At 38.7% G+C, this 26,937-nt stretch overlaps 1 protein-coding gene across 3 annotated transcripts in view; it reads right to left on the bottom strand.

The window, feature by feature from the left end:
* Window positions 1–26,937, bottom strand: part of tiam1a (TIAM Rac1 associated GEF 1a) — a 76,047-nt gene that overhangs the window by 20,226 nt on the left and 28,884 nt on the right. For all 3 annotated transcript variants that reach the window (XM_067397936.1, XM_067397937.1, XM_067397935.1), the window contains 13 exons: window positions 17,141–17,233; window positions 15,213–16,155; window positions 13,987–14,467; window positions 13,116–13,288; window positions 12,449–12,673; window positions 11,329–11,514; window positions 9,651–9,797; window positions 9,312–9,386; window positions 6,931–7,101; window positions 5,039–5,143; window positions 4,231–4,312; window positions 4,058–4,144; window positions 1,106–1,318 (listed from right to left, as the gene is read on the bottom strand). In XM_067397936.1, the coding sequence (XP_067254037.1) occupies window positions 1,106–1,318; window positions 4,058–4,144; window positions 4,231–4,312; window positions 5,039–5,143; window positions 6,931–7,101; window positions 9,312–9,386; window positions 9,651–9,797; window positions 11,329–11,514; window positions 12,449–12,673; window positions 13,116–13,288; window positions 13,987–14,467; window positions 15,213–16,145 (2,878 nt within the window). In that variant the 5' untranslated portion in view covers window positions 16,146–16,155; window positions 17,141–17,233. The remainder of the gene's footprint in view (window positions 1–1,105; window positions 1,319–4,057; window positions 4,145–4,230; window positions 4,313–5,038; window positions 5,144–6,930; window positions 7,102–9,311; window positions 9,387–9,650; window positions 9,798–11,328; window positions 11,515–12,448; window positions 12,674–13,115; window positions 13,289–13,986; window positions 14,468–15,212; window positions 16,156–17,140; window positions 17,234–26,937) is intronic.

Below are 26,937 nucleotides of genomic sequence, written 5' to 3'. Positions count from 1 at the left end.
GAACCCCTGAGCAAGTCTGGACCAGGGCTGCGTTTCCCAAAAGCATCGTAAGCTTAAGTTAATCGTAGCTCCATTGAAACCAATGGAGCTAAGATCAACTTAGGCTTACGATGCTTTTGGGAAACGCTACCCAGGACCAGTCACCGGTTAAGTACTGATGGTAACTTTTTTTTTTAAAGAAATAATACTTTTAATACTTTTCTTCCAGCAAGGACACATTAAACTGATCAAAAGTGACAGTTAAGACATTTAAAATGTTATAAAAAGTTTCAAATAAATGCTGTTCTTTTGAACTTTCTATTCATCCAAGTATCCCAAAAATGTATCAAGGTTTCAGCAAAAATATTAAGCAGCAACTGTTTTTAACATTAATAATAATAATAATAATAAGAAGAAATATTTCTTCACCAAATCAGCATATTAGAATGATATAGGATCATGTGACACTGAAGCAGGGTTATTATTGTTTGCTCAAACTAAAACCATAAAAACATTTTTTAATTGCTTGAAATATAATATTTTTATAAAACATTTAACTGAAACTTATTTTATTTCAGCTAGTTGTTATCTCTCATTTTTGTTATGTTTCAGTTGAAGTACTGAAACAACAAATATATAGACAATTTAAAGAATAAATAAATAAAAATGACAAAACACAAAAATACTAAAACAAATTAAAACAGAACTTTTATCAAAAAAAACTTTATCAATTATACTAAAATAATACTAAAGACTGTCTAAAAATTCAGCTTTGTCATCAGGAATAAATTACATTTTAAATGTATTAAAACAGAAAACATTTATTTTAAACACGAAAGAAAGAAAGAAAGAAAGAAAGAAAGAAAGAAAGAAAGAAAGAAAGAAAGAAAGAAAGAAAGAAAGAAAGAAAGAAAGAAAGAAAGAAAGAAAGAAAGAAAGAAAGAAAGAAAGAAAGAAAGAAAGAAAGAAAGAAAGAAAGAAAGAAAGAAAGAAAGAAAGAAAGAAAGAAAGAAAGAAAGAAAGAAAGTAATGTCTCATCATCAACTAGTGGTACAAAATGGAATTGATAATGCCAATAAAATATGCAAATATATGAAAAAAATAAGACAGTGGTGATGAGGTTTACCCTGACTCTGGGAAAAGATGTCAGTGCAGAGGTCCTGCGCCCCGTCCGAGCGGCGGGGAGGCAGCTGGCACAGCTGGTGTGGATCGGTAGCAGGCAGCGTGCTGACAGTCAGAGTGAGAGAGGGCAGAGAAAACGCAGCCTGCATGTCTGCCAGCTCCAAAGCACTCGCCGACTTACTGTTCAATTTCAGAATCTCATCACCTGCTCGCAGACCTGAACACACACAGCGTTGTACAAAAATTAAATCAAGTTTGCAACCCTTCAAAATTTTATTACATCACTCAAACACAGAGGCAATCAAATATTTTCTTGAATTCCTTTTAAAAGACCTTGTTTTCTTACAGAAGAACAAAACTCTATGCTGTCAGAGGTTAACTATTAATGCAAAAAGTTAATTATTCATAAAACCATGTTAGAAAATGATTACATCCTCACTATTAAAAAGTACTGTAGATTTACTGTGTATGTTATACATAACAGGATGAGAACAAAGAAAAACCTTGTCTGCTCCTCCCCCTTTCTTAATTATCAATTACCAACACATCAGCTGCTCAATTAGCTTCTAATAGCTCAGTTAACACTCTTTAGGCAGGACTGCCACTTAAATTGATTATTGACATCCATGTCCAGCCTCCCAACTCTTGCAGGAGCTGAATTTTCCCCTTTGTTCCTGAGCTTTTATGAATTCTGTATGGATTTACACACATGCATGCATGTGCACACTGCCTGAAGTGTGACCCAGTTTTACATGAAGCAAAATGTCAGCTGTAATAAAGCTTTTTCATTGGATGGCTCGGCTCTGCCCCAGGCAGTGAAGTGATGATGAATGTTAGGGTGATGTCATCAACAAGCGCCCCCAGTGCTGTGCATTCAAACTGTCCTGAATTTGAGTATTTCCTCCAGCAATTTTGTCTGTGTGTATTTTACACACACAGACACACACATACACACACCATTCAGTTTGGACAGCACATGGTCCTAATGAGCCAATGCTTTGTTGGGGCATATACTTCCAAGAAAAAGGAAAAAAAAGAGAATTGCTTTCTGCACTAGTCACTGTCCACTTGGGTTTGCATCCATCTGCCTTACTATTCATCCAGACAAGCATTTTCGATTACACGGCCACTTTTGAAAGGCCTTCTGGGTATAATACATAATGATACAGAAACAAAACCCCGCTGAAAAAAATGTTTTAAACCAGCCTTAACTAGTCTAAGCTTAGGTTTTGGGCAATTTTCAGCTAGTCAGCCTCGAAGACCAGACAGCTAAACCAGCTGAGAACCAAATGGGTCAGGCTGGACGACCATCTTAAACAAGCTAAGACCAGCATTACGCCTGTTTCACACTGCAAGCGTGAGCGCAACTACACCGTGACTGCAGCTGCAGAGACGCATGAGTATTCACACTGCAAGCTTTGTACAGCGTCACAGCAGCGGCTCCAAGCTACATAGAGCATTTCTTTACAAAGACAGCTATAAATTTGTTTTTATAAGTTGGCCATTTATAAACTTGAGTCTTGAAAGTATGTTAACATGAGGAGGTGTACAACATTCTCATATAAACGTAAATGAATAAATAAAAATAAATAAAATCCTTGGTAAGCTTTGTGATTTACATCATCTGCCGCGTGCACACGTGTTTACAAGACAGAAAACTCGGCAAAAAAGCCAGATGCCATATATATGTGTGTGTGTGTAATAACTAAAATAATGTTTAGATATCATATTTTCTGGCTAGCTTACTTTAGTTTTTATAATACACCATACTTTAACCCAAACTGAATAATTAAAAACAAGTTTAAATGGGTAAATCTTGTATAATTATTTTTGATTCTTAATTTTCTTTTCTGTCATACTCAAATTCTTGTTAAAACATGCTTATTCTGTGCATTTTGAACACTTTTTGTGTGAAATTATATTTATTTTGTCCATAAAAAGTGTGCTTTCACTTTAATTGAGCGTCAGCAGCGCAGCAAAAATAGACTCGGCGCCGAAACCCCCGCTTCACTGCTGCTTACGCGACGCTCCTGCTGCCTGTGTGAATGCATCCATTGGTTAACATGAGCGCCAAAAAAATACGCACTGCTCACACGCTGTTTACGCTTGTAGTGTGAAACAGGCCTTAGGCTGGTTTAAATGTTGTGGTTCTTTGCAGCAGGGTAAGTTCAAGCGTGTTGTATACTGTGCAGTCGGTCACACAGGTTTAGTACTTGGTTGGAGGTTTAGCACAAATCCCTGACCCTTAGTATGAGCAATAATAATAGCGATGCGTATCTTAGCAAGCGCCACTAATTAAAATACTCTGACACTCAATAACTGGACATACTGGAACAGAGAGTGTCTTAACCCGTTCTGAAGGTTGCTCTTAATGAACGCATTCGCTTGGCACAGATATCACTGGCAGTGTGTAATGGTTTTAATTTGCTCCTCTTAGTAATCCTGTGCTCATGTGAAAGCTTTTTAAATGATTTTCCTCCAGTCCAGTGGAGATTTGGGTCAGTCCTCACAGTTTAGACTCCTCCATATTCCCCTGCTAATTTCTCAGCAGTTTTACAGACTACTGCAGGTGAGGCATTTACAGTGGGGAGGACGGCATAAGCTTTTGATTTGGACCTGGAACGACTGCCAAATAGAGGCAGTAAGATAATCTAAGAACTGTTTTCATGATTAAGCATCCCATAAACAAAAGTGAAATCCATTTCCAGACTAGATTCTAATCTCTTTGAAGTAAATTCTTATTTTTAGCAATCGGACAATGTGTTTAATTCTGTCACAGAATGACTATTGGGAGTAGTTGTGAGCTGAAAATATTTAATAAAATATTAATATAATTACATAACATTTTATAATATTTTATATAACATGTTATAATTATGTCAAGCTACAGTTTCCCAACACTGTATATGGCTTGGTTGTAATGAAGAACAGCTATCTGTTGAGTTTCATCACACACCTTTGGCGAATGCCAGACCTCCGGCTTTCACATCAGTGATATGAAGCTGCTGGGCTCCATCCTCCTCTACTACCACCACTGAAAAACCTGGAAAAGACAGAACGAGAGATAAATCACTGAAAAAGGAACAAACACAGGAACAAAAACAGAAATAAACTGAACAGCATTGTTACCGAAGCCTATGGCACAGGACTCATCTCTGTCAAACTGGATGACTTTGGTTGTCTTGGCACAAATTTCAATTTCTTTGTACAGCTGAACAAAGGAAAAGAAAGAGTCACATTGATCATATTGCACACTGAGGATGTACAGTTCATTTACAGTACAACTTCAAAAAGAGCTCATATACATCATGGAAAATGTCTTAGTCTGCTGAAATTCATGGCGTGGATACGCTAAATAAAAACCAGCCCATTCTCAAGAGATCCTGAGACAAAACTGAGGCTTTGATCATTTCAGGGAGAATAAAAGTAAGAGAAAGTCAAGTCTCTACAGAGAGAAAGTGAAAAGATGAGATGAGACATGGAAAACACAAAGATTCTCTGTCATCTTAGAAGAACAACCATGAAAAAAGAGTAAAGTAAATTAGCTTTTGAGGTTGCAGTCTTTGCAGAGGTGGTTTTCCCCAGACTCCACAAACACACACACACACACACACACACACACACACACACACACACACACACACACAGCTTAGCTACGGGAATAGAAGAACTATTCAGAGTGCATTATGCAGTACATGCATCTTCTACATAATTCATAACATATGCAGCAGCCTCTCCTCAACGCTCTCGGAGAGTTTAGACTCGCTTTAACCTACATCACAGTCAGAACTTTTCAAAACTTTATACTATCTGCGGCACATTGCAGAGCCCGTCACAGTCTAATAAATTCACCCCATGCTGCGTCTGTGACCGCTAAGCGCTCTTAGCTGTCCAGGACACGCTGTGGCCGCTGACAGGCTCTTTTCGTTGCACTCACCAGGTCACAGAGGTCCTCCTCGGGTTTGGGGACATACAACTGCAACTGATTGTCGAAGAGGAACTTCAACCGTATATAGTGCTTGGAAAGATCCAGTTTGTGAGCCTGTGAAGTGAAAAAACACAAGTTTGTATGGTTGTAATCACTTTAGTATTAGTATTTGTGTCTTGTTTTACACTAAAAATAAAAATTGTGTAAAAATGAAACTTGTTTAGACTAAGTAGTTGGCATTCCGTTATGCATTTTGTTTATAGAGCATTGGCTGCACGGATTGCACATTAATAATCCTTATGTGATATGGCAGCTCACTATGGTCTGTGTGATCACTCGGCAGGAAAGATGGGGGATGGATAACATGGCTCATGCCCTCAAGAGACATTTGAGGTTATGAGCCTCGTTGAGACCCCTGCGCCCTTCATATAGAAGTACTGAACTCAATAACCTCATCAAAAAAACGTTCTCTTTGTCCCAATGGTCCAGAAAGGACATGAATTTGCAGCTGTTGATCGGTTCATAACATGCTACAATAGTCAAAGTGTTAAGTTTGAGGAGAACCAGGAAACATTATAAATATTACATTATGTAACACTAAATATAAATATATAATAAATACATAAATTGTAAAAGAATAAGTGAAAAGACCATTTAGAATAACATATTCCAGAGAGCTGTATGAAAAGAAAAGATTAACAAATGAGGAAGTATAAATAAATATCAAGAAACTATTTACATTCAGCAATAAAAGTCAGCATTTAATCTGTGCTGTTACTTACGACCATCTTAAAATGCTTAAAAAAAATTGTCCATGACAGAGAATGTTAACTTTATGTTCACCAGTGTGAATTGGTTAATATTTTATTTCAGGGCTCGACAGAAATCCATTTCTGGGATGTAGTGCGGCCACTTTCCTCCACTGCAGGATAATTTATTTGAATTCTTGTTTCATGCTACTCTGCTATCTAAAAGGATGCATGTTGATGACTAATAAATTAAAAAATTGGACAGAGTAACTATAGTGTGATTGCTTCCCTGGCATTCAAGTTTGAAGACATATTTACGAGAAGTGTGGATAAGAGCATTCTAGAACACTCTGTGGTGATAGAGGCTGAGAATGGACAAGGAAAGAGGCAGAGAGCTACTACAGCAGAATGATAACAGGAAGATAACTGCAAGAAGAAATAATCCACTGACACTTTAGCAGTTTGCCTTGGGAAATGGAATGTTCTAGCACTTTCTCAACAACTCCAGCATTAAAGGAGGGGTGGGCAAGTTTGTGTTTTCAGGAAATGTGTTACTTGAGATGTTTACCATGGATGAATCATAAGATTACCCTGCTTTGATGATATTGAAGTGTGTTTTACGTATTTAATTTCCTCTTCATTGTTGCAGATGGGTTGCAAGATGACGGCATAATGAAAGTGTGATCTTGTTTGTGAAAGAAACAAATGTCACAGCTGACATATCTGTAGCTAATGTGGGCTAGCACCTCACGACAAAAGATGACACGCGCAGGATGACGATCAATAGCCACCAATCAATAGGTTTCAGTTTTTTTAGATTAATATTTTTATATTAGTTCAAAATGTGTGAACTACTTTTTCAATAATCATATATTCAATTTCTGTGAGGAAACCAAAATAATCTTTTTGGAGGGAAAGTTTAAGTAGGTGTGGCAATATATGCTAATCTTGTCAGAATATGATGCGACATACTGAAACTTGCTGTTTGACATGAAACTATGAAAGGAATTATGTTAGAAGAAAGCATGGTTAAAATTGGTAAGATGAGGACACAGCATCTAGTCACCTGCCTCTGGGAACTTCAGTTTGACATGATTCAAGCTAATCTATTTGATTTGAAAAGTTTTGTTTGCGAGTACACATGACATTTACCCGGCACAGTGCCTCGAGGGCCTCCATGGCCGTCTCCCCCGGTTGTATGATAGCCAGCACGGGCCGATCGTCAGGTAAAGAGACCCAGGATGGCGTGAGGTAGTCGGGTACCCAAACTTCATTGTCTGTCTTGTGTTGGGGGAGGCTTTTCACTGAACCTTCTTGGTGCTTCTGCCAAAAACAAATTAAAAAAGAAATATACTGTTTTGGAATGTGCTTAATGTCAACTTAAAAATGGCATTCACAACCTTACCAACTTACATAATGTGATGTATTTCAGAGCGAAGAAAATTAAAGACATATACTGCTTCACAAACTACCAATACCGTTAATTATTTTCATTTTTAAATGATAACCAAGCTATAAGTGTCTGTATATATATATATATATATATATATATATATATATATATATATATATATATATATATACAGACACTTATAGCTTGGTTATCATAACATAACACATATATAACATATATATATATATATATATATATATGTTATGTGTTATGGCCTATTTTACTTTATTGATACCAATATGACTGTAGGACAGGAGTTGATTTCAACTATCTGTAATTATATTTGACATTTTTATTCTTATGTTTTTACTATTTTATGGCCTATTTTACTTATTGGACCGATACCGATATGACAGCTGATATATCGCGCAGTCCCAAAAATGTACAACAGAACTTGATTTCATCCATCTGGAATTATATTTGACATTTTATACTTATATTTTACGGTCTATTTTATTTAACTGACAGATACCGATATGACTGCCGATATATCGCCCAATCCTAAAATGTAGCACAGAACTTGATTTCATCCATCAGGAATTGCTTGGATTGACTGGTTTGGGATAGACCCAAAAATGAAAATTATACCATGATTTACTCACCCTCAAGCCATCCTAGACTATCTTCTTTCAGACCAACACAATCAGGTCTTCCAAGCTTTATAATGGTAGTTAATGGGGGGGGCGAGATTTTGAAGACCAAAAAAAGTGTATCCATCTATCATAAAAAAATATATAGAGCTCCAGAAGCTAGTTTATAGTTTTAAATATGGATATTTTTTCTTACAAAATCCCCTCGCTTCACTTCAGAAAGCCTCTAATAACCCCCTGGAGCTGTATGGATTACTTTTATAATGGATGGATGAACTTTTTTGGGCTTCAAAATCATGAGTGCCATTCACTACCATTATAAAGCTTGGAAGAGCCAGGATATAGTACAAGTCTGATTGTGTTTGTCTGAAAGAAGATAGTCATATACACCTAGGATGGCTTGAGGGTGAGTAAATCATGGGATAATTTTCATTTTTGGGTGAACTATCCTTTTAACATTAACCAATAGCCTACACATCTTAAATTATCAGAAAAATCAGTGATGAAGAAGACTATTTTTTTCTTTTATTTTTACTGATAATTTGTGCACAATAACACCAGAAATGTGTATTAAAAAAGTAAACAGGGTCAATTTCATGTTGATGAATACTAAAATGCATTAGAAAAGTGATTACCACAAGACAATATCAGTAAACCTCTGAACGCAGATTTACTGAGGTGTCAGTTTTCAGGTTATATTTGCACAAATCTGGCTTATCACACTTAAGCAGGGCTGTGTGGATCGATGCAGCAGACAATGTGATGATATCTAATCTGATACTAATTAACTTGGCATCCAAGCACAGCAATGTGCAAGGCAAGCCCTGTGCAATACTCAGCGCCTCTGTCTGACAACGGCGCTGTTAGATGTCTGGCCAGTGATGGATGGGCTGACGTGTACCGGCTGGGATGTGCATTGTGGGTCTTTTGGGGGCTCTTGGGTCTGTCAGCGGGTCTGGCCTGTTGTCAGTGACGGCATGCTGCCTAGCTCAGATAGCTTATCCCACACTATCGGGTGACAGCCTAGCACCCTCCCCTTCCCCTCAACAATCTGCCCACAGAGTAGCTGCGATGGTGGTCCCCCATCATAGAGAGACAGCAAGCCCACACATGGTGAAGGAGAGCGGGAAATGGGTCAGAGGGACTTAAACACACTCACATACTGGCAGACACATGCAGACAATACATTAAACACTCCAACATTCTGTCACTCATTCAACTCACACACGCGCACTCCCCTCCCAAAACACCCGCCATCTGTGTCCTCTCCTGGCTGTTAATGGATGTGCCGGGTGGGAGAGGAGCCGCTTCTCTCCGAGGCCCTACAACCCAGCTTGGGTGTCTTAACTCTGTCTAGCTCTTTCCAGGTCCCGTTGGGAGATGCACACAGCATTAACATCTCAGTTTTTATGCATTCCGCCTTTGACAGCATTCTCTTTGACAGTTTTAATTATGTAAAGCATGCTGAGAATTATTAGTGTCCTCCTCACCAGTGTCCCCTTTCCAGTGTCCTCAAACATGTGCTCGAGGTTCCTCTTAACCGGCTCTTCACCGTCTACGAAAACCTTAGGTTGAGACAAAACAACTAGTTGAGATGATTATCTGCGGAATAACATGTTATATATGCTTCAAAGGAAGGATGATTTAATGAACCTTCATTTGGGTCCTGCCATAAATGTGTGAGATCATTTGAAGGTATTTTAATGCACTCATATAACATACAAACTTACATTTGCAAATTGTATGCTAGACAAACAGTGATTTGTTCTATTGAACACATGTAAAATGTGTCATAAACAGACTGTAGAAGATGTCTAGCAGATGTGAACCTGGTTAATGCTGGGTCTGCCTTTGGTTTTCTTTTTTGAGGTAGTGTCCAGACCCCATAGAGAGGAGAAACGGCTCTTTCGTTTACTGGAGGAACGAGACAGGGCTTGGGTACGTCTCCGAATTCCCCCATCCGTCCTCGCTGCCACCTGTGCAACACAAACACGCATACAGAAAGGCAATAAACATCTAAGAGAGTGTCAAGCACATGTGATTTAAACCATTTAGCATTTATTACTATGACGGAAATCTTTAAAGGGGTAGATCACTCCAAAAATAATATTGTATGGGCAAAATGTCTCCTTTTGTGTAAATGAGCAAGTGAAATTGGTTAAATGTTTCACCAGTCTCATCATTAGTGAGATCTAAAATTAGTATCAAACATTTAAGCAACACATAAAACATAGGAAATAACTCTCAAGGGTCGTTCACACCAAGAACAATAACTATGAAATTTTAATAATCTTTTTTAAAAAATTCTATGAGAATAGCAACCTCCACACCACAATTATAATGATAACGACACAGAGGACAATATTGGTGGAATCACTTTCAGAATGTTTTTTTTTATCTAGCTGATAAACTATAAAAACATTGACAGCCAGTCAGAATCCACCCGTCTTTACAGAAATTACACATAACTACTTGTAATAAATAGAATGTTAACGTCTGTTGGTGTTGATGCTAATATAGTTATTTTTATAGTTTATAAAAATAACTAGTTTATCATTCTTGGTGTGAACAGGCCTTTACTCTGCCTTGAGGTTTTACAAACACAGTGACACTGTGAGAAATGTTCAGGAAAGGGAGGGGAAAAACATCCCTTTGCCTTTAGGCTTCAAATAAAGATCAGTGATGGGAAAAAAATCTGACACCATGACTCATTTCAGAAGCAGTACACACATAAACTGCCATGGTGTGGAGATGTCCTGTTCACACACCCGGACTCGAAACCACACTGGCATTTCTGGGATAATAAATGTTAGTGCCACAGAAGCCATAAAGGATTTCCTCAGTAATAATAAAACCTTGGTAGTTTAGGTGACAGTGTTTAAAGACCAAACTGTGTGGCTTGTTTTATGTTTTAGAAGAGAGAAGAAAGAAAAAAGGAAATTGTATAGAGGCATTTAAGGTTTAAGGCAGTGGTTGGAGATGATGCTTTAAAAACATGCTTTTAAGTGGGAAAATAGCTAAAAGGATAGTACGCCAAAACAGTTATTGATCTAGCCCTTGAGTGCTATTAATAAAAACTGCTCCCTTTTTCATTACGTAAAATGTCAACGATTTTCAGTCAAACTTGGTTTAGTTTTCAAGGAACTCAATGAGTTACGCAATGAAATGGGAGTTGCTTTTCTACGCCTCACTGTGACTCTCCTGAGGTGACAGTTGCGGTCCTCCGGCTGCATGTTACGCCATTCTGTACGTTCGCTGCTGAACCACAGGAATGACAAAAACATGATGATGACAGCATGTTTTGTTATGCAGTTTCTGTTAGGACTACGGCCAAGAACAGGCTGGAAGGCAGCTCAGAGCTCACTGTGCTCTTGTGGAGTGGATTAAAATGAAGTGGATGTTAACTAAACGTGTGAATGAGAAGAGGATGAGTGTGAAACAGAGAAAGAGAGAATAATGCACTGATATGGAGTGTGTTGTGAGCGTGGAGGTTTGTGTATTTCATACCAGGGCATGAAAGGACGATACTGAAAAAATGCCAAGACGACCCATGGACAGTTTGGTGGGGCGGGAAGCAACAGCAAGTAGGCGTTTTGGATTTGGAAGCTCGCCGCCCTGCAGGCTGGACAGGTAACAGCGATACCGGAACAAGTCCATATGAAACTGCTCCAAATTCTGCTCCCAGAGGAATATCTGAACAAAAAGAAAGAAAGATTTAAATTTTTCTTCTTTATTAATACTGTAAAACGCTCTGCACTTTTTATTTTCTGCATTCGCACACTGATGAGGGCCCTTAAGCTGCTGACTATTAGAGTGTGGGCAGTGTTTTTAATAGGGTTTTGTTTACTGGAGGAGGATGCTGGGATAAATCATTAGTCAGCAGGCCTCCTCCAAGCCAGCATGACCTGAGTCTATTCAGAGACCATGGAGGAGTATGCCCACCTCCACACCAAGTACAGTACATCACACACACAAATAAGTGAATAGACACGCATTTATACATCTTTTATGTAAGTACAATTGAATCACATGTCAGTCAGAGATTACTTTCAAAGCCACATAAAAAACACACACATACTCGCACAAATATACAGTAGCATCACAAAAACACCCAATCTGAGTAAAGCTTGGGGTAATTTGCATTTGAAAGTGAACTAATCCTTTAAGGTTATTGTCCGGTTCCACAGACAAGACTTAAGCCTAGTCCCACACTAAAATGCATGTTTGAGCTGTCTTAACTAAAAACAACTTGCACTGACATATCTTAACATATGTCAATGCCATTGTTTTGTCTCAAGATGCACATCAGTAATGTATTTTCTAAGGCACATTTATAAAAGCTACTTAAATGTTCTACTTTAAGTAAGGCTCAATCTGAGCCGTGTCTGTGAAACCAGGGGTAAATGTCTTAAAGTGAAGCTTTATTTTTTTCTTTCATTTATTTATTTTTATTTCATTTAATGTTTAAACATTTTTATTAACTGGCTCAACCAATGTTTGGAAATATCTGGGACTCAACAGTACCTTAACCTAATCCTAGAGATGCCACTGACTTTCCAATAACAAGCACAATTCAAAATCATCAGAAAAGAAGAAATAAGCGTATGTGGCCTATGTATATATATACCTGCTCCAGGATAGTCTTCCTCTTCTTCCCATCAGTGACAGCAGAGAGCTGCATTTCGCCCATCTTCTTCATTTTCTCATCCATGTCAATCTTCTGTTCAAGCTTCTTGATCTCAGAACGCAGCAATCGTACCGTGTCCTCGCGGTGGTGCTGACGGGCGACAACCGCGGCGCAGGCTGAGTGGATTGCAGTTATCCAGTTTTCCAACTCAGTTTGACCCGATGTCTAAAATGAAATGGATCAGATCATCACATCCTCACTATAGGATGCCCATAGTATCTAAAAATTGGGACTCTAGATATATAAGGTTTAACAACATTATTGGCGTAATATCTTTTTATAACCAAAGCAACACAGAGATCCTTTCAGCACTAAAAAAAAAAATAATATTAACCAAATAACAGTCACATAGATTTGACTGTCAAACCTGACTACTTAACCTTTAAGAGTGTCACCTGGTAAGTAGGATGCTGTCAACTGTCACAGAATAAAATGCCACTGAGATTTAGAAATATCATTCAGCAGTTTTGAATGAAACAGTGGACCATGAGTATTGAATTCTATCTCTACCTCACCAAGGGCTTCAAATGCTAGCCTGAATAATTCAAAATTTTAGGATTAACTGGAATCACATTAATATCAGTCTTTTGAGATTTTTCAGACTTACCTGGAAGAGAAAGGCATCCCCCAGTGCATTGCTCAGACAAAACACAAAGTCTTTCTTGGGATGTTCTGGTACAGCCTGGACAATGCTGTTCTCCACCCAGACTGCATGTTTATGAATGCTGTTGTGGTCAATCCCTGAACGGCCATCCGTTTCATAGAAAAACAGAGTGCATCCTGGGAGAAAAAGGTGAGAAAGAAGATCAGAAATTATGTAACTGGAAATGTAATACAAGTTTCAGGATTTGATTCATCTACAACAATAAATAAATGAATGTTTTTGCATGAAGCAGAACTGGGGTGATTATTTGCTCACCACAATTGTCATAAGAGGATAAACAGCCGTCTAAAGGATGCTTTCTGTGATAAATATATTTGAAGCATATGGGACGAGCTGCATTAGATTTAATAGATGGCACAAGGTTTGAAGAAAACTCTTCAGATAACTTGATTATGTTTCTGACACAAAGGATGACCTGTAATGTCTCAGATACTATTTTGTGTTCCTTTAAAATAGCAATTGCTGAAAGAAATGGCCCTGAGCATGAAATTAGATTGTGATTGAATAGTTGTGCCAAACGTCAAACAGCCAGAATCAAAAGCTCAGAGTTAGGGTTTGGTGTAATAAGCCTGATGTGAAATAGCAGGTGCATGATATTTTTTAACTGGAGCAAGGCCAACGAGTTTAAAAACAAAAGATCAAGTAGAATGTTTTGCATTATGGAACAGAATACCCAGTGAAACGCGCACAGTTGTATACTGTACATTTGATCAAATGTAGAAGGACATCCAGGTATCCAATGCACAGACAATATACTGTAGTACGGAAATAGTAAGAGCAATATGCTATTCCAAACATAGCTTGTATATCTCACCTTTAAGTGACACCCAGTACTGTTTCCACTTCCTTTTTGCTGCTGGCTCCACCCTCTTATTCTTTTTGTGCACTAGGAAGTTCTTTACAGCCAGTATGCCGGCCTTCCGCACAGTGCCCTGCACCGTGCTAAGTAGAATGTCTGAGGGGTAAACGGAGCTTAGCGTTCCACTGCTCCTTTCATCGCTGGCAGCCGAACCGGCCTCCTCGAGGCATTCCCGCGTCTGTCTGGAGTTCAAGTCCAGCTCGTGACGGAAGTTCTCGTACACGCCTTGATCTCCACCTGGTTGACGTTCACGGTCTCCACCACCTCCGCTGCTACTGCCACTGTCGCTTCCCGCGAAGATGCTTCCGCTAGCAGTGGAGTAGACGGAGAAGGACGCAGACATGGCCTTACAACGACGTGAAGAGTGCTCGACTTCAGCTGCACCACCGTCAATACCACTGTCTCCATATTCGCTGCCCTCACCAGCCGTGATATCCTTCACACAAACAGAACAGGTTAATACAGATGACACTCCCTCTACAGTGACAGCACTTCATATGGGACATCCTCAAAACAAGAACTCCTTCTCAGGATTTCACCCCCAAAAATAAAACTGTAATGTAATCTAAGTTCCATTGAGCTGTTAAATGGCTCTTCTTTCTTTCCTCTTTTGACTGACACAAAAGAAAGTGACTGATCCTAATTGTTCTCAACTTGTTTACCTGCACATGAAAGAGGAACAGAAAGAGGAAGACATTCAAAGGAGAAGGTGCAGCTTCCCTTTGCCAACACAAAAATACTTCAGTTCCTCGCAGGTAGATTATGAGAAATATCATGTTTCAAAAACATTGGTGTCTAAAGTAGCTGTCAAAAGCTTGAACTTGACTCAGGTAAAGTTGTGTTTGAAGTGTCCCCTGAGTCCTTTCAAAATTGGGAGCTCTTTGACAGCAAAGACAGTTCTGATCACATCAAATATGCACAAAGTCATAATCAAAATTTGGTATTAAAGACCACAGAGTGTTTTTATCTTTCACATTTTACTAGACCTAAAATTAGATGGAGATTTAAATATAAAATTTGCTCAGAGAATCCCGTAAGCTCTTTATCCAGTTCTTGGGTCATGCACTTAATAAATGGACGACACTATTCGGGAAGCTTGGAAGTAGGCAAAGTGCACATGATTCATAACAGTCTTTATTCTGAGAGGATGTGAAAAACCATTTGTCGGAGGCATAACTTACATGTGTTGTTTGTGCACGCCGCCCCTGCATACGTGAGCAGATGGTAGCCTTATGATTGGACAGTCCTTCCGACAGGCAGTGAGAACGACGACAAGGAAGAGTGTACGCTCCATATCCATTCCCTTCCTCCTCCGCAGGAGACAAGATCTCGCTGTTCATTCCGCCTTCCTCCATCCTCTCGGGATTGTGACCATTATAGAGATGGTGGGAGCCACGAAGAAGAGGTAGCCTCTGGGTGCAAAGTTCGTCTAAAGAGTTGGCTCTCTCTCCCGAGTGAGACTCGAGAGTCCGTGGGCTGGAGGTGCGACGCCGTCCTCCACAGTTGGCGAAGCCTTTGTCCTCATCCTCATTTGTCCCTATAATCTCCTCCGTGCTTGTCAGATGCTCTTGGCTTAGATCCGACAAGGAGAACTCCATGGAATCCTCTCTCCACATGTCTGCAGATTTGGAGCGCTTCTTTTTGAAGCTGCCACCTTCCCGAGGACCGTCTCTGGTCCTCTGCAGGTATGTCTCCTCACCTGTGAAAAGTCCGTCATCATCACAACCATCCGCCACCACTGTGTCCAACTCAACTCCGTCTTCAGAACCAGGCGTGGTGGTTGGATCCCCCATGTTGTCGTGGAAAGACATCGGCCGCAAGTTCATGGCCATCCGGTCCACCCAAATGGTACCCCCATAGCCCTCCAAAGCATCTGTCTCATTGAAGGGTTCCAGGCCATTTTCACTTAAGGACTGTGGGATGGAAGGGGTGCTGCTAGATTTTGTGCTGGTCTCAGAGTTGCGGTGTTCAGCCTTGCTGGAAGAGGCGTGACGTGATCTTCGCGACTGCTTGTTAGAGATGCGAAGTGATCGGGTCATGTGCTTTCGTGAGAGGTGGCCCTGCCCCTCACTGTAGTAGGCGTGGCCTCCATTTTGGCTCTCCACATTTCCCATGGTTTAACGTCTGTGAAAGACACAACATGGGTTAAATATAGGACATGTCACTAACTACTGATGAAGTGCTAGCAAGATGTCAGTATATGCCTGTGTGACATTTCAAAGATAGATTTGCAGGTACTTGGGGCTCTAAAACCTGACTGACCAGCAAACACCACATTCTTCTTAAGATGCTATCAAGAGACCATAAAAGAGTCACTGCAGACCCAAAACAGCATACCTGCTAGATCCAACTCTTATATAAGGCAGTAAGTTTTACAGTGCATAAAGAGAATGAAAGAGGATGTACCTACAGAACTGAAATTCATTCTCACCATCTCTAAACGTGAGAGCTCAATAGCATGTGACCAGAGCCTAACACCAGAAATATCTCTGACGCACACAAAGACTCAAAACAAGAGAGTGAGCGAAGGAGTGGGATGTGAAACCTTTCAACCCCCTGTGGTGGGAACATCAGTGAATATTTTTACAATGACCTCCATTAGAGAGTTCACAGTATGTGTATCTCAGGTATAACCTCTTGAAATTGTTGGAACGGTTCAATTAGGGTAAAATTCAGATAGATTAGTTCTAAGAAAGAAAAAGGAATTAGTTATAAAATCCATTATGTACAGTTTAAGGATTTTTTTATGGAATCACTTAGATAAGTGGAAAAAAAAAAATAGAAGTAGAATAATCATGAGAGATATTTGTTCTGTTCAAAATTCATTTTAAGGCATCATAGACACTCCCAACATGAAGGCTGTCCCAGAAGGTAAGCTAATGCTAAGTAGAAGGTAAGTAATGCTGCCTTATAATTGCTTGTCAAGCAATTACAGCCAATCCTATAATGTTCCTATTCTAATTTCCATTTTGACAAGCTTTGGGAAAAACTAAATTCAAGACGCTGGGCTAGGTGAAAGAAATGTTTATTAATAAAGGTGCTGTCTATAAACCACAATTCTATTGTTTTAGCACATGGCATCATATATAAATAAAATCAGCCACAGTACCTGAGGCAGAAACAGTGGATCAGATGCATTTCCAGACAACAATGCTCTTATTTATTGACCTCATGGTCCTGATCAGCGCTACAGCAGTTTTCCCTGAAAAAGAAATATAACACACATTTTTAAGCAAAGGAACAGAGGGAGATTAATTTCAGACACAAGGATATTTGGATAGCTGTTCATAAATAAGACATTCAGGATTTTTTAGGTTTGGGTGGATTTCAAGACACAGATGAGTACATGACAGCACACCTGCTCGAAGGTGCGGTCACGAAAACACACACAACACTTACACAACAAAACTTCACACACCCTCCCTGCTGCACAAGAGGAAGAATTTTCTGAGATTTGTCTCAGTTCCTTGAGAAGCCAACAATACAGTAATTATGGCAGAAGATCAAGGCTACCTAGCAGTAGTCTTAAAGCTGAACCCAGTTATATGTTCTTCCATGCCAATCTGACCTAATTTCTACTAATCCAGAGAGAAGAGCAGAGAGAAAGCCTCATCTCCATATTGTAGCAGGTATAAATATTAGAAGATTGAATATAAGAAGGTTCAGACTAAATGCTACACTTTATGGATTAGCTTCAGAATGACACGGTCACTGCTCCAGTAACCAGGAGATAGAAATAGAGGAAGAGGATAAAGATAAAGAAAAAGAAAATTTGCATATTGGATCCATTCAAACCTATATAGAAAAAGGTACTCAAGCCATATCTAGAAACCAGAATTTCATTGAGACTTCGGATGGGCTCTTTTGACTTATTAAACACCTAGCAACCCCCTGAGACAACCTTAAAAGTCACCCAAAACACCCTAAATTTGTGCTGGCGAATTTTTATTTTACAAATGTTTGTCTTCTTGTGTGCCTGTGCCGTTTCTTGCTGCCAGAGGGTTTGTGATACAAACAGTGAGTAAGAGAAGCGTGTGTGTGCATGTGTTTGTTGGGGTCAGTGTGTATTTTTCTGGATCATGTCCAGCTTCAGCAGTAAGGGTCAACAAGACCTTAAGGCCAATAAAGTGAGAGACAGAGACCCATCTGACGCTCTCTATTCTCAGGACGACAGTCTGTGTTGTGTGTATGCGTTTGTTCATATACATAAGAGAAAAACTCTGCACTGCAGTAAGTCTACTCAACCATGCTGTAGACTTACATAAACTAGAGTTGACCCATTTCACTTGTTTTTGCAGCTCTGCCCTCCCCCTCTATATCTCTGCTCCTCCTTCCTGCCCATGTCCCCTCCTTTATACTACTACCATTAGATTCATCCTCCACAAGATATTTAAGCTTTTATATCAGCAATTCAAGTGTGATGTTCACTGGGGGGTGGAACAGAGGAACAAACCCTGCTGTGAAAAAAGCGCTTCCAGTAGTATTCCGATTTCTGATTACCCACTCTTGCAATAGATATTTTGAGTTCCCATTTCACGCTATTGGGAAGTCGTAATTACTAGGTCAGGTGTGTTCAATTCACTTTGGTTAGAGCAAAACGGCAATGTACTTTTCCTAATATAAGCTCTACTTCTATTAAATTGTGAATAAAAAAGGTGCATCAGGTGTGTTTTTGCTTCATATGTTTTTATTCAATGTTTGAAGATGCTGTAAATAGAATTGTTATGTACTCTGTTGTAATTGCACAATACTAACAACTTAATTAAAACAGTTATTTCGTACTTTTCAACATATTTACTCTTACCTATGGATGCATTCATTGTGTTCACCATATTTTTTCACTAACATGCCCCAACTTGGAAACTCTGGGCTCACAGAAAATTTTCAGACTTAATTAGGACATATTGTGATGTGATGTGTTCAACTCATAAATATGACATGAATGCACCATTACCTAACTATTTTGTAGACTGCAGTCTTTCAAGAAAATGTCAAGCTGTACTTAAATGTCAGGAAACAGCCTGCCAAGATGGCCGCCAACTTGCCTTAAAGGGACTTTCCTCTGTCTGTTTCCCATCTTAATGTGAGCTGTATATAAGCATATGTGCACTAATCAAACACAGATCTGTTACCATCTGATCTGATCCCATTAAATATCAAATCTTCTGCTTCGAAAAAATACTCCAGATGGAATATCTCAGCGGGGATCTACAGTTAAAATGTCACTGCAGTCATAACCAAAAGGTTAGCAAAAATCGATGAAAAAAACTGTGATCCCGATGAGCAGAGCTGCAAATGTGAGTCAGCGAATGAACCAAGTGTCCTTCTGCCCACTCTCTCCTTCCCTCCTACTCCTCACCTACATGATACTGGGATTCAGCAATAATAACGTGTGATAAATCTCAGCATGATGATAACAGACCCCAAACGCAAAAGTTTAATCGCTATATGTAAAACTCGATATATCCGAGTTATGACACTATATGACACTATAATATATATTCTTGTTGTCTGTGAATGTGCTAGATGTTTTGTCATCTTGGAGCCGGACATCTCCTGCAGGGTAGAGGCAGGTGGAGAGGATGGAGGCAGGGTGTGTTGTGGTGGAATAGCCTGCTGAGCCTTGTACAGTCTCACTGTGAAACTTTAATCACAGGCACTTAGGAGGACACCTCCTCCACTTCACTTTCCTCACTGTGAAGGATGTGCTAGCCTGAGCTCCGTTATTAAACCACACACACCCAGCACACACACTCTGATCTTACCTCAGCTGCTTATTCCCTTTTTTGTATGTTTTATTGCTATCTATCTATCTATCTATCTATCTATCTATCTATCTATCTATCTATCTATCTATCTATCTATCTATCTATCTATCTATCTATCTATCTATCTATCTATCTATCCTTTTTTCTTTCTTACTTTATCTTCAACATCATACCCTTTCCTCTTTTCATATGTCACATTTCTTTCTTTCTGTCATTCTCTTTCTTTCTTTTCTATCCCCCCTCTCTGATGAATGTTTTCTCCCCATGTCCCATCTGCAGAATAAAGCTAATGTTTGGCCGTGAGGAGGGTGTGCATTGTAATGAAATAATGAAACGGACTGACTCTACTGAACATCCCGCTCCCTCCCTCAGATACTCTTTTGTTTGAGGAAAAAGAGCGGCTGTGCAATAGATCACCAGCAGTAGTCGAGTGTTAAAAAGGAAGTTGTCACAGCTTTGCTTTCTATAGCTTCCTCCAGCTAGTTCACATTAAAGGGTTAGTTTACCCAAAAAATGAAAATTCTGTCATTAATTACTCACCCTTATGTTATATATCAAATTAAGATATTTTTCATTAAATCTGATGGCACAGTGAGGCCTGCATTGCCAGCAAGACAATTAACACTTTCAATACACAGAAAGCTACTAAAGAGGTATTTAAAACACTTCATGTGACTGCAGTGGTTCAACCTCACTGAGCCATTAGATTTTATGAAAAATATCTTAATTTGTGTTCTGAAGATGAATGAAGGTCTTATGGGTGTGGAACGACATGAGGGTGAGTAATTAATGACAGAGTTCTCATTTTTGGGTGAACTAACTTTAATACATCCTTATATTATATAATAATATAAGATATATAGCGATAAGAGCAGCTAGTAAATCTCTTTATAGTTCTGTGGCACTCAGTAACTTCACTTTACTTTCTTTAGCTCTCTCAAAACTGAGCAAACAGATATGGTGGGGGGGGGGGGTGGGGGGGCACTTTAATACTAAATTCAAAAGTGGAGCAACGAGTCAACAAACATATCATTACTGAAGCATAATCATCTGAAATGTCTCCATTTATCACATTATAAAGCACAGACAGGCCTACTTGAGAATAAATATTGCAAAATTGAACCCACAAATAGACTCTAAGTCTCCAAACTTAATTCTGTCAGATATAAAAAAACACCGGGAGGCTCAAATTAGTCATTAATGATGGAAGAGAAGATATATATTCACTAGACAAAGAAACACAATGAGTGATGACTGCTGTAAGTGAGGGGGAAGCAAACACAAATGCATTATTCTCGTTCCCTAAACCTGCTCCCATTAGTCCAATACATAGTCTTTTTCTGCTGCTGGTCTTTAAGGCCTGGGGCAAAGAGCAAGGTTTAAAATCTCCCCAAAGCCCAGCACTGCTGCACTGAGTTGAGGAAGACTACGGGGCTTTTAACTGCACACCCAGACAGACAGACAGAGAGAGAGAGTGAGCACAGGAGAGACTGGATTAGAAATGCTCCATTGTTCCCTCAGATGGAATCTATAATTTTGCATGTGCACAATCTACTCTTGTTAGTATAATTGAGAGCGCAGACAAAGACACAAGAATAATCACTGCCCACACTGTCTGTGTCTGTCTCCATACCCCATAGATACTAGTGCTGGGCCATATAGTATCAAATATTTACAATATATACTATATCATTTTGTATTATGATATAAAAATAAAACGATTTTGTGAATATTGCAACAATTTCAATATGCTGTTTCTATGAATCAGATCAAAAATGTACACTGAACTCTCTGTGTGCCATTTTGCAAATGATGCATATAAATTCAATAACTAATACTAATAAAAAAAGTTTCGGTTTTCGATTTTTTAAAACAAACTAAAACTTTTTAAAATTAAATTGATCAAGTGACAGTGAAGATTTCTATTTCAAATGAATGCTGATCTTTTGAGCTTTTTTAGTAATCATAAAAAAATAAGCAGCACAACTGTTTTAAACATTGATGATAATTAAAGAAATCTAACTTGAGCACCAAATCAGCATATTAGAATGATTTCTGAAGGATTAAATGAGACTGAAAACATAGTCCTGATAGATACTAGTAGCTATAACAGAATTCTGCAGAAATCTGTAGACGTTTCAGCAGAACTTTGTCACAGATTCTATATAAATGTTGTCATGGAATCATGAGTAGAGTCAATAACAAAATAGTGTAGAATATCACTTTCATAATAATGAATTGGCTTCTGTTTACATTCACTGTCTCTTCAGACTAGGGGTGTAATGGTTCTCGGTAAAAAATCTAACCGTTCGGTTCTCCACACGCGGTTCGGCACGCGCTGGCACCGCAGTTCATCCCAAAACCTGATGATGACACATCTCTACATGGTTTGTTGATAACAACAACGTGTAAAACAGACAGACGGATTTGGCTAATGTAGCCTATGTTTCAGTCGATGGATATGCATTCTGGCTGCCAAATATGTTACAACAGCGATGATCAGAAGAACATGGACAAAACAGTCACTGTAAACAAATGTTCAATGACGTGCCGAATGCTCTATGACCAGTCATTTACTCTGTCATCACCCGGGTGTTGATAGCGCGCGAGCGCAGGTGAGACCTGAACGTCTCACGTTGCTATCTGTGTTTAAACCAAACCCATACCTTGCCAATTTAAACATTCAACCATAAGATGCGAAAGAGAATTGATGCACGCTGTGAGGAAATTTTTGTGTACTCATCGGAAGTGCGTGCACGGAGAGCCGCATCACAGTGCGCAAATACTCTTGCGCAAACTCTTTCAAGTCTTGCACCTGAACGGACAAATTCACACAAAAATTGTCAACATGCCCATATTAGCGAGTATCCTAACAAACATAGTAGGTTATGTCTTAAGAGAAAAACGAGACAGACAACGCATGTGTATCGGTATCAGTGTACTGGATCTTTGAATTATGTCTTAAAGGGACAGCTGTCTAATATTCCTGCTCTCTGTGTTTTGATGTTGATCAAATGACATAAGATGAAGAAATCACTCACTACTCTTGACTAAATAGCTTTTGTAACTTCAATAATGTTTAATCTTTAAACATTAATCTTTAATTTATATATCCAGTGTTACTGTCCCAGTTCCAGTCATTCCCGGACTTCATTTCCCATAATCCTCCCTGGTCATCACCTGCACGCACTTCATCAATTTCTGGACATCCTCACACACATTGTGAGGTCTTGTATACTCTAGTTACATTTCTGAGTGCTTCTTATTGTTATTGTCTGCCTGTTATTTACCCTGTCTGTTCCCCGTCTACGATTCCCTGCTGCCTGCCTTTGGACTGTGTATTGTTTATTGGATTTACGATTGTTATCTGCCAGCCCTGACCTATTGCCTGTACCTCACATACGATTCTGCCTACTCTCTGCCATACCTGTTTGCTGTTGTTCCACCATTGCTTGTTTGACGACGAACTCAGTCTAATAAAGCTTGCATATGGATCTCACCTCGTGTCCCGCCTCATTACAGTTATTTTATATTTGATTACTTTATTCAATTTCTGTACCTGAAAACTACTGTTAGATACCTGTAAAGCATTGTTTATTTTATCTGTATCTTAGCTCTCATGTATTTATTTGTGCTGTTTCTTGTAGTTAGATTATTTGTCTTTATTTATTTATTTATTTTTGACATAGCACCGAAACGGTGACACTAAAACAGTGATAAAAACCGAACCGTGAGTAATCTGAACTGTTGCACCCCTACTTCAGAATGACTCGCAGTAGAAAAGAAAACAACTTGTTTGTTCCTGCCACAACGGCCACCAAATATTTTGCTCTTTTAACACAGTCCCCACCCAGACACACTTCCCTCCAACACCCAACCACACACACACACACACACACACACAAAACTTCTCAGGTATCAGATAATACTGACTCCCTCCCTCAAGTCCTCTCTCTCTGCCCTGACATCTTTTTTCTTTTTCTTTTGATCGGTGTGATCTATAGGCTCACTTCTTTTATTCTTTCTCTTTTATTCATCAACCACCTTGTTTGAACAAGGGAAAAACATTCTCTCTCTTCCCCTCTGCTCTGTTTTCTCTTCATAATAAGTGTAATTCTGCTTAGTCAACACACCTAGGAACTATTTTACTAAAAAAAAAAAGTGCTGAAATGAACTTGAGATGAAAACACAGCAGGTCATTTTCCAAACAGTGCTGATGGTAAAAACTCCTTGAGTCGAGTGTGTCACAGGGGCTCCACTGTAATAGTGTTGACCTTTTTTCTTTGTGTCTGTGAAACTAACTTAAGATCTCTTTTGTAGTCCATCAATATTCACTGCTAATAGGCACATGTCCCTTTAAACAATACCCTAAGACCTGAACCCCCTGAAACCCACCCTGCCCACAGGCAACTCTCCCTATTTCTCGCATTCTTCTATGGATTCCCGACAGGGAATGACCAACTTAGCTTGAGATGAGAGGGACTTGAAAGCTGTGACGAACGCCCTTGGGAATAATGGAAAAGAACAGGGAGCGACAGAGAACAAGAGAGAGAGACCGGCAGTGAGAGGGGTTAAGAAGAGTTTAAAGAGGAGACTTCATAAGAAGCTTATCACCACAGGTACTGAAGTATTCGCATGTTTTTGTTACTCGTATGATGGATCGCTGCATGAAAACGTTATGCACACCAGGATGGAAAGATTAAAATCTTTTCCAAAGAAAGGAGGCAGAAAAACAAGCACCAAGAAAAATTCACTGGAACATGAAAAGACTGACAAGGGTCCATTTCATCGACAGGAAAATAATGTTGATTAACCTGTCTTGATCATTTTTATCTAAATTATTTTCTTTAAAATGATATAACAAAATTGAAAAATAAAAATAATTAAATAATGTTTAAATTAGGTTCATTTAATTTACAGGAAACTAATGTTGATTAACATATATTGGTAAATGCATATTTATCTCTATTTATACTGTATTTTAAAAAATATATAATATAATATAATATAATATAATATAATATAATATAATATAATATAATATAATATAATATAATATAATATAATATAATATAATATAATATAATATAATATAATATAATATAGTATAATATAGTATAATTGGTAAATATAAGTGGTATAATATAAGTGGTAAATATTTACACTGATTATACAATAAAAATAATGAAATTCTAAATCCGCCCCTTTCCTGTCACCTCTGTCCTAACCACAAGATTATCACAAGCCGCCCCCCAATTCTTTTTTTTTTCTTATTTTAAACACCCATCTCATATTTAAACTACAATAGCTCAATCATTCATGCCAAACTACAAAAAGTTCAATGATTCTCCAGTGAGAGACAAAAGCAAGTCCTATCATATACACAGCATGACGGCCTGGGTGACCATTTCCGTAGGACTAGTTCTGAAGATCTTCAAAGGGCAGGAGATATTAACTGTCCATTAATCCAAATGAAGTGACAGGACTCCTCCCTCATGTCTCCGGGCTCCTGACCGTGTCTGTGCTCGGCAAAGCTCAATGAGCCGGTAATGAGAGGATGATGCTTTAAACACAGACCACCGGTGCGTCTGACCCCCCGTCAACCTGAGACAGCCTGTCTTGGTTTTTTAGCGTGGCGTTATCATCATTTATGTTCGTATTCAGTTGCTTCTTTTATTAGAGTACACGAACAAATATGGCCAAACTTAAAGTGTGACTCATTTTTCACACTTAACATCCTGCAGTGAGTAGTGCTAGTGCTAAAAATACTATAACAAAGCCAATTTGTTCATAGCTTTCAATCTATAATGCAATTTTATAGGCAGTCTGTTTGCCACCGGTCAAAGTGGAGGAGGATTGTGGCTATTTCCTCTGGGACCACCAGACCAGTTTCCTCTCTTTTGTTCAATAACGCACCATGACCTGGAATGCTGTTATCTAAGTCTTTGCAGACGTGTTAATGATAGAGTGATGATGAAAGAACAAAGAGGAGAGACTGATAATTCACCAGGGTGACATCCCATGGTGATCTGTCTGATAAATTAAGAAGCAAAAATTAAGGGCAATTTTGCACTAGAACTTATGGCAGTCTTTTTTCACATCAAAGAGATGTGTAAAAAATTCACAGATTTCATGTGTTTTTTTTGGTTTTTTTGATGTTTGACATCAAAGTCTTTATGAAAAAATGGTTCAGGGATCGAACAAAGCATGAAGTTACACTCTAATGCAATCATGCCATGCATACAGTAATCTACAAATGTTAACCACAGGTTGACATCAAGTTGATTTTTTTTTCTCAAAATCCTTGGGGGGACCACTCAAATTCCTCTCTTTCAGAAGTCTGCTGACCTGAGGATGAAGTTGGATCAGGACTAGTCCTGCCGAGAGCCTAACATGTCTCAAATGAACCCCTCTATGGAGTGCAGTGACCATACTGTATGCTCCGCAAAGGCTTTTCCATCTCCAACACAGGGCTTAGCATATCTCGTCTGCTGCTCTCATTCAACCCATTTAAACCTCTCTGAGGGGCAGACGAACTCTGCTGTTCCATAATTACGCCAGTAAAGCTGGCTGTGGGGAGTACATATAGACTCTCAGGGGAACAAAAACGCCTTATCTCAATGTCTGAAGTCAGAAGATAGTTCCGATAGTGTCTGAAGATAGTTCCTTCATAAAAAAGTCATGTGCAAAACTTTGAGATATGACATTTTATTTTATTTCAATTTCAATTATTTTTCTATTCTACTCTACTCTATTCTGTTCTATCCTATTTTCCTCTATTACATTCTTACATTCATCATCCTGATCGGTAATTGTGTTGATAGTGCCTCAGCACAAAAGTTATGTGCAAAACTTTCAAGCAAAGTTTTAAATATTCATGATAACTATTCTATTCTATTCTATTCTATTCTATTCTATTCTATTCTATTCTATTCTATTCTATTCTATTCTATTCTCCTCTTTTATAATATTATGTCCACAATTCTGATCTGTACTTGTGTTGATAGTGCCTTAGTACAAAGGTTATGTGTGAAGCTCTCAAGCAAAGTTTCATGATATATTCATGATAACTATTCTATTCTATTAAAATATTATGTTCAAAATTCTGATCTGTACTTGTGTTGAAAGTGCCTTAGTA

The sequence above is a fragment of the Chanodichthys erythropterus genome, chromosome 10, assembly GCF_024489055.1.
Source record: "Chanodichthys erythropterus isolate Z2021 chromosome 10, ASM2448905v1, whole genome shotgun sequence".
NCBI classification, from domain to species: Eukaryota; Metazoa; Chordata; class Actinopteri; order Cypriniformes; family Xenocyprididae; genus Chanodichthys; species Chanodichthys erythropterus.
This window is presented reverse-complemented; position numbering and strand designations above follow the sequence as displayed.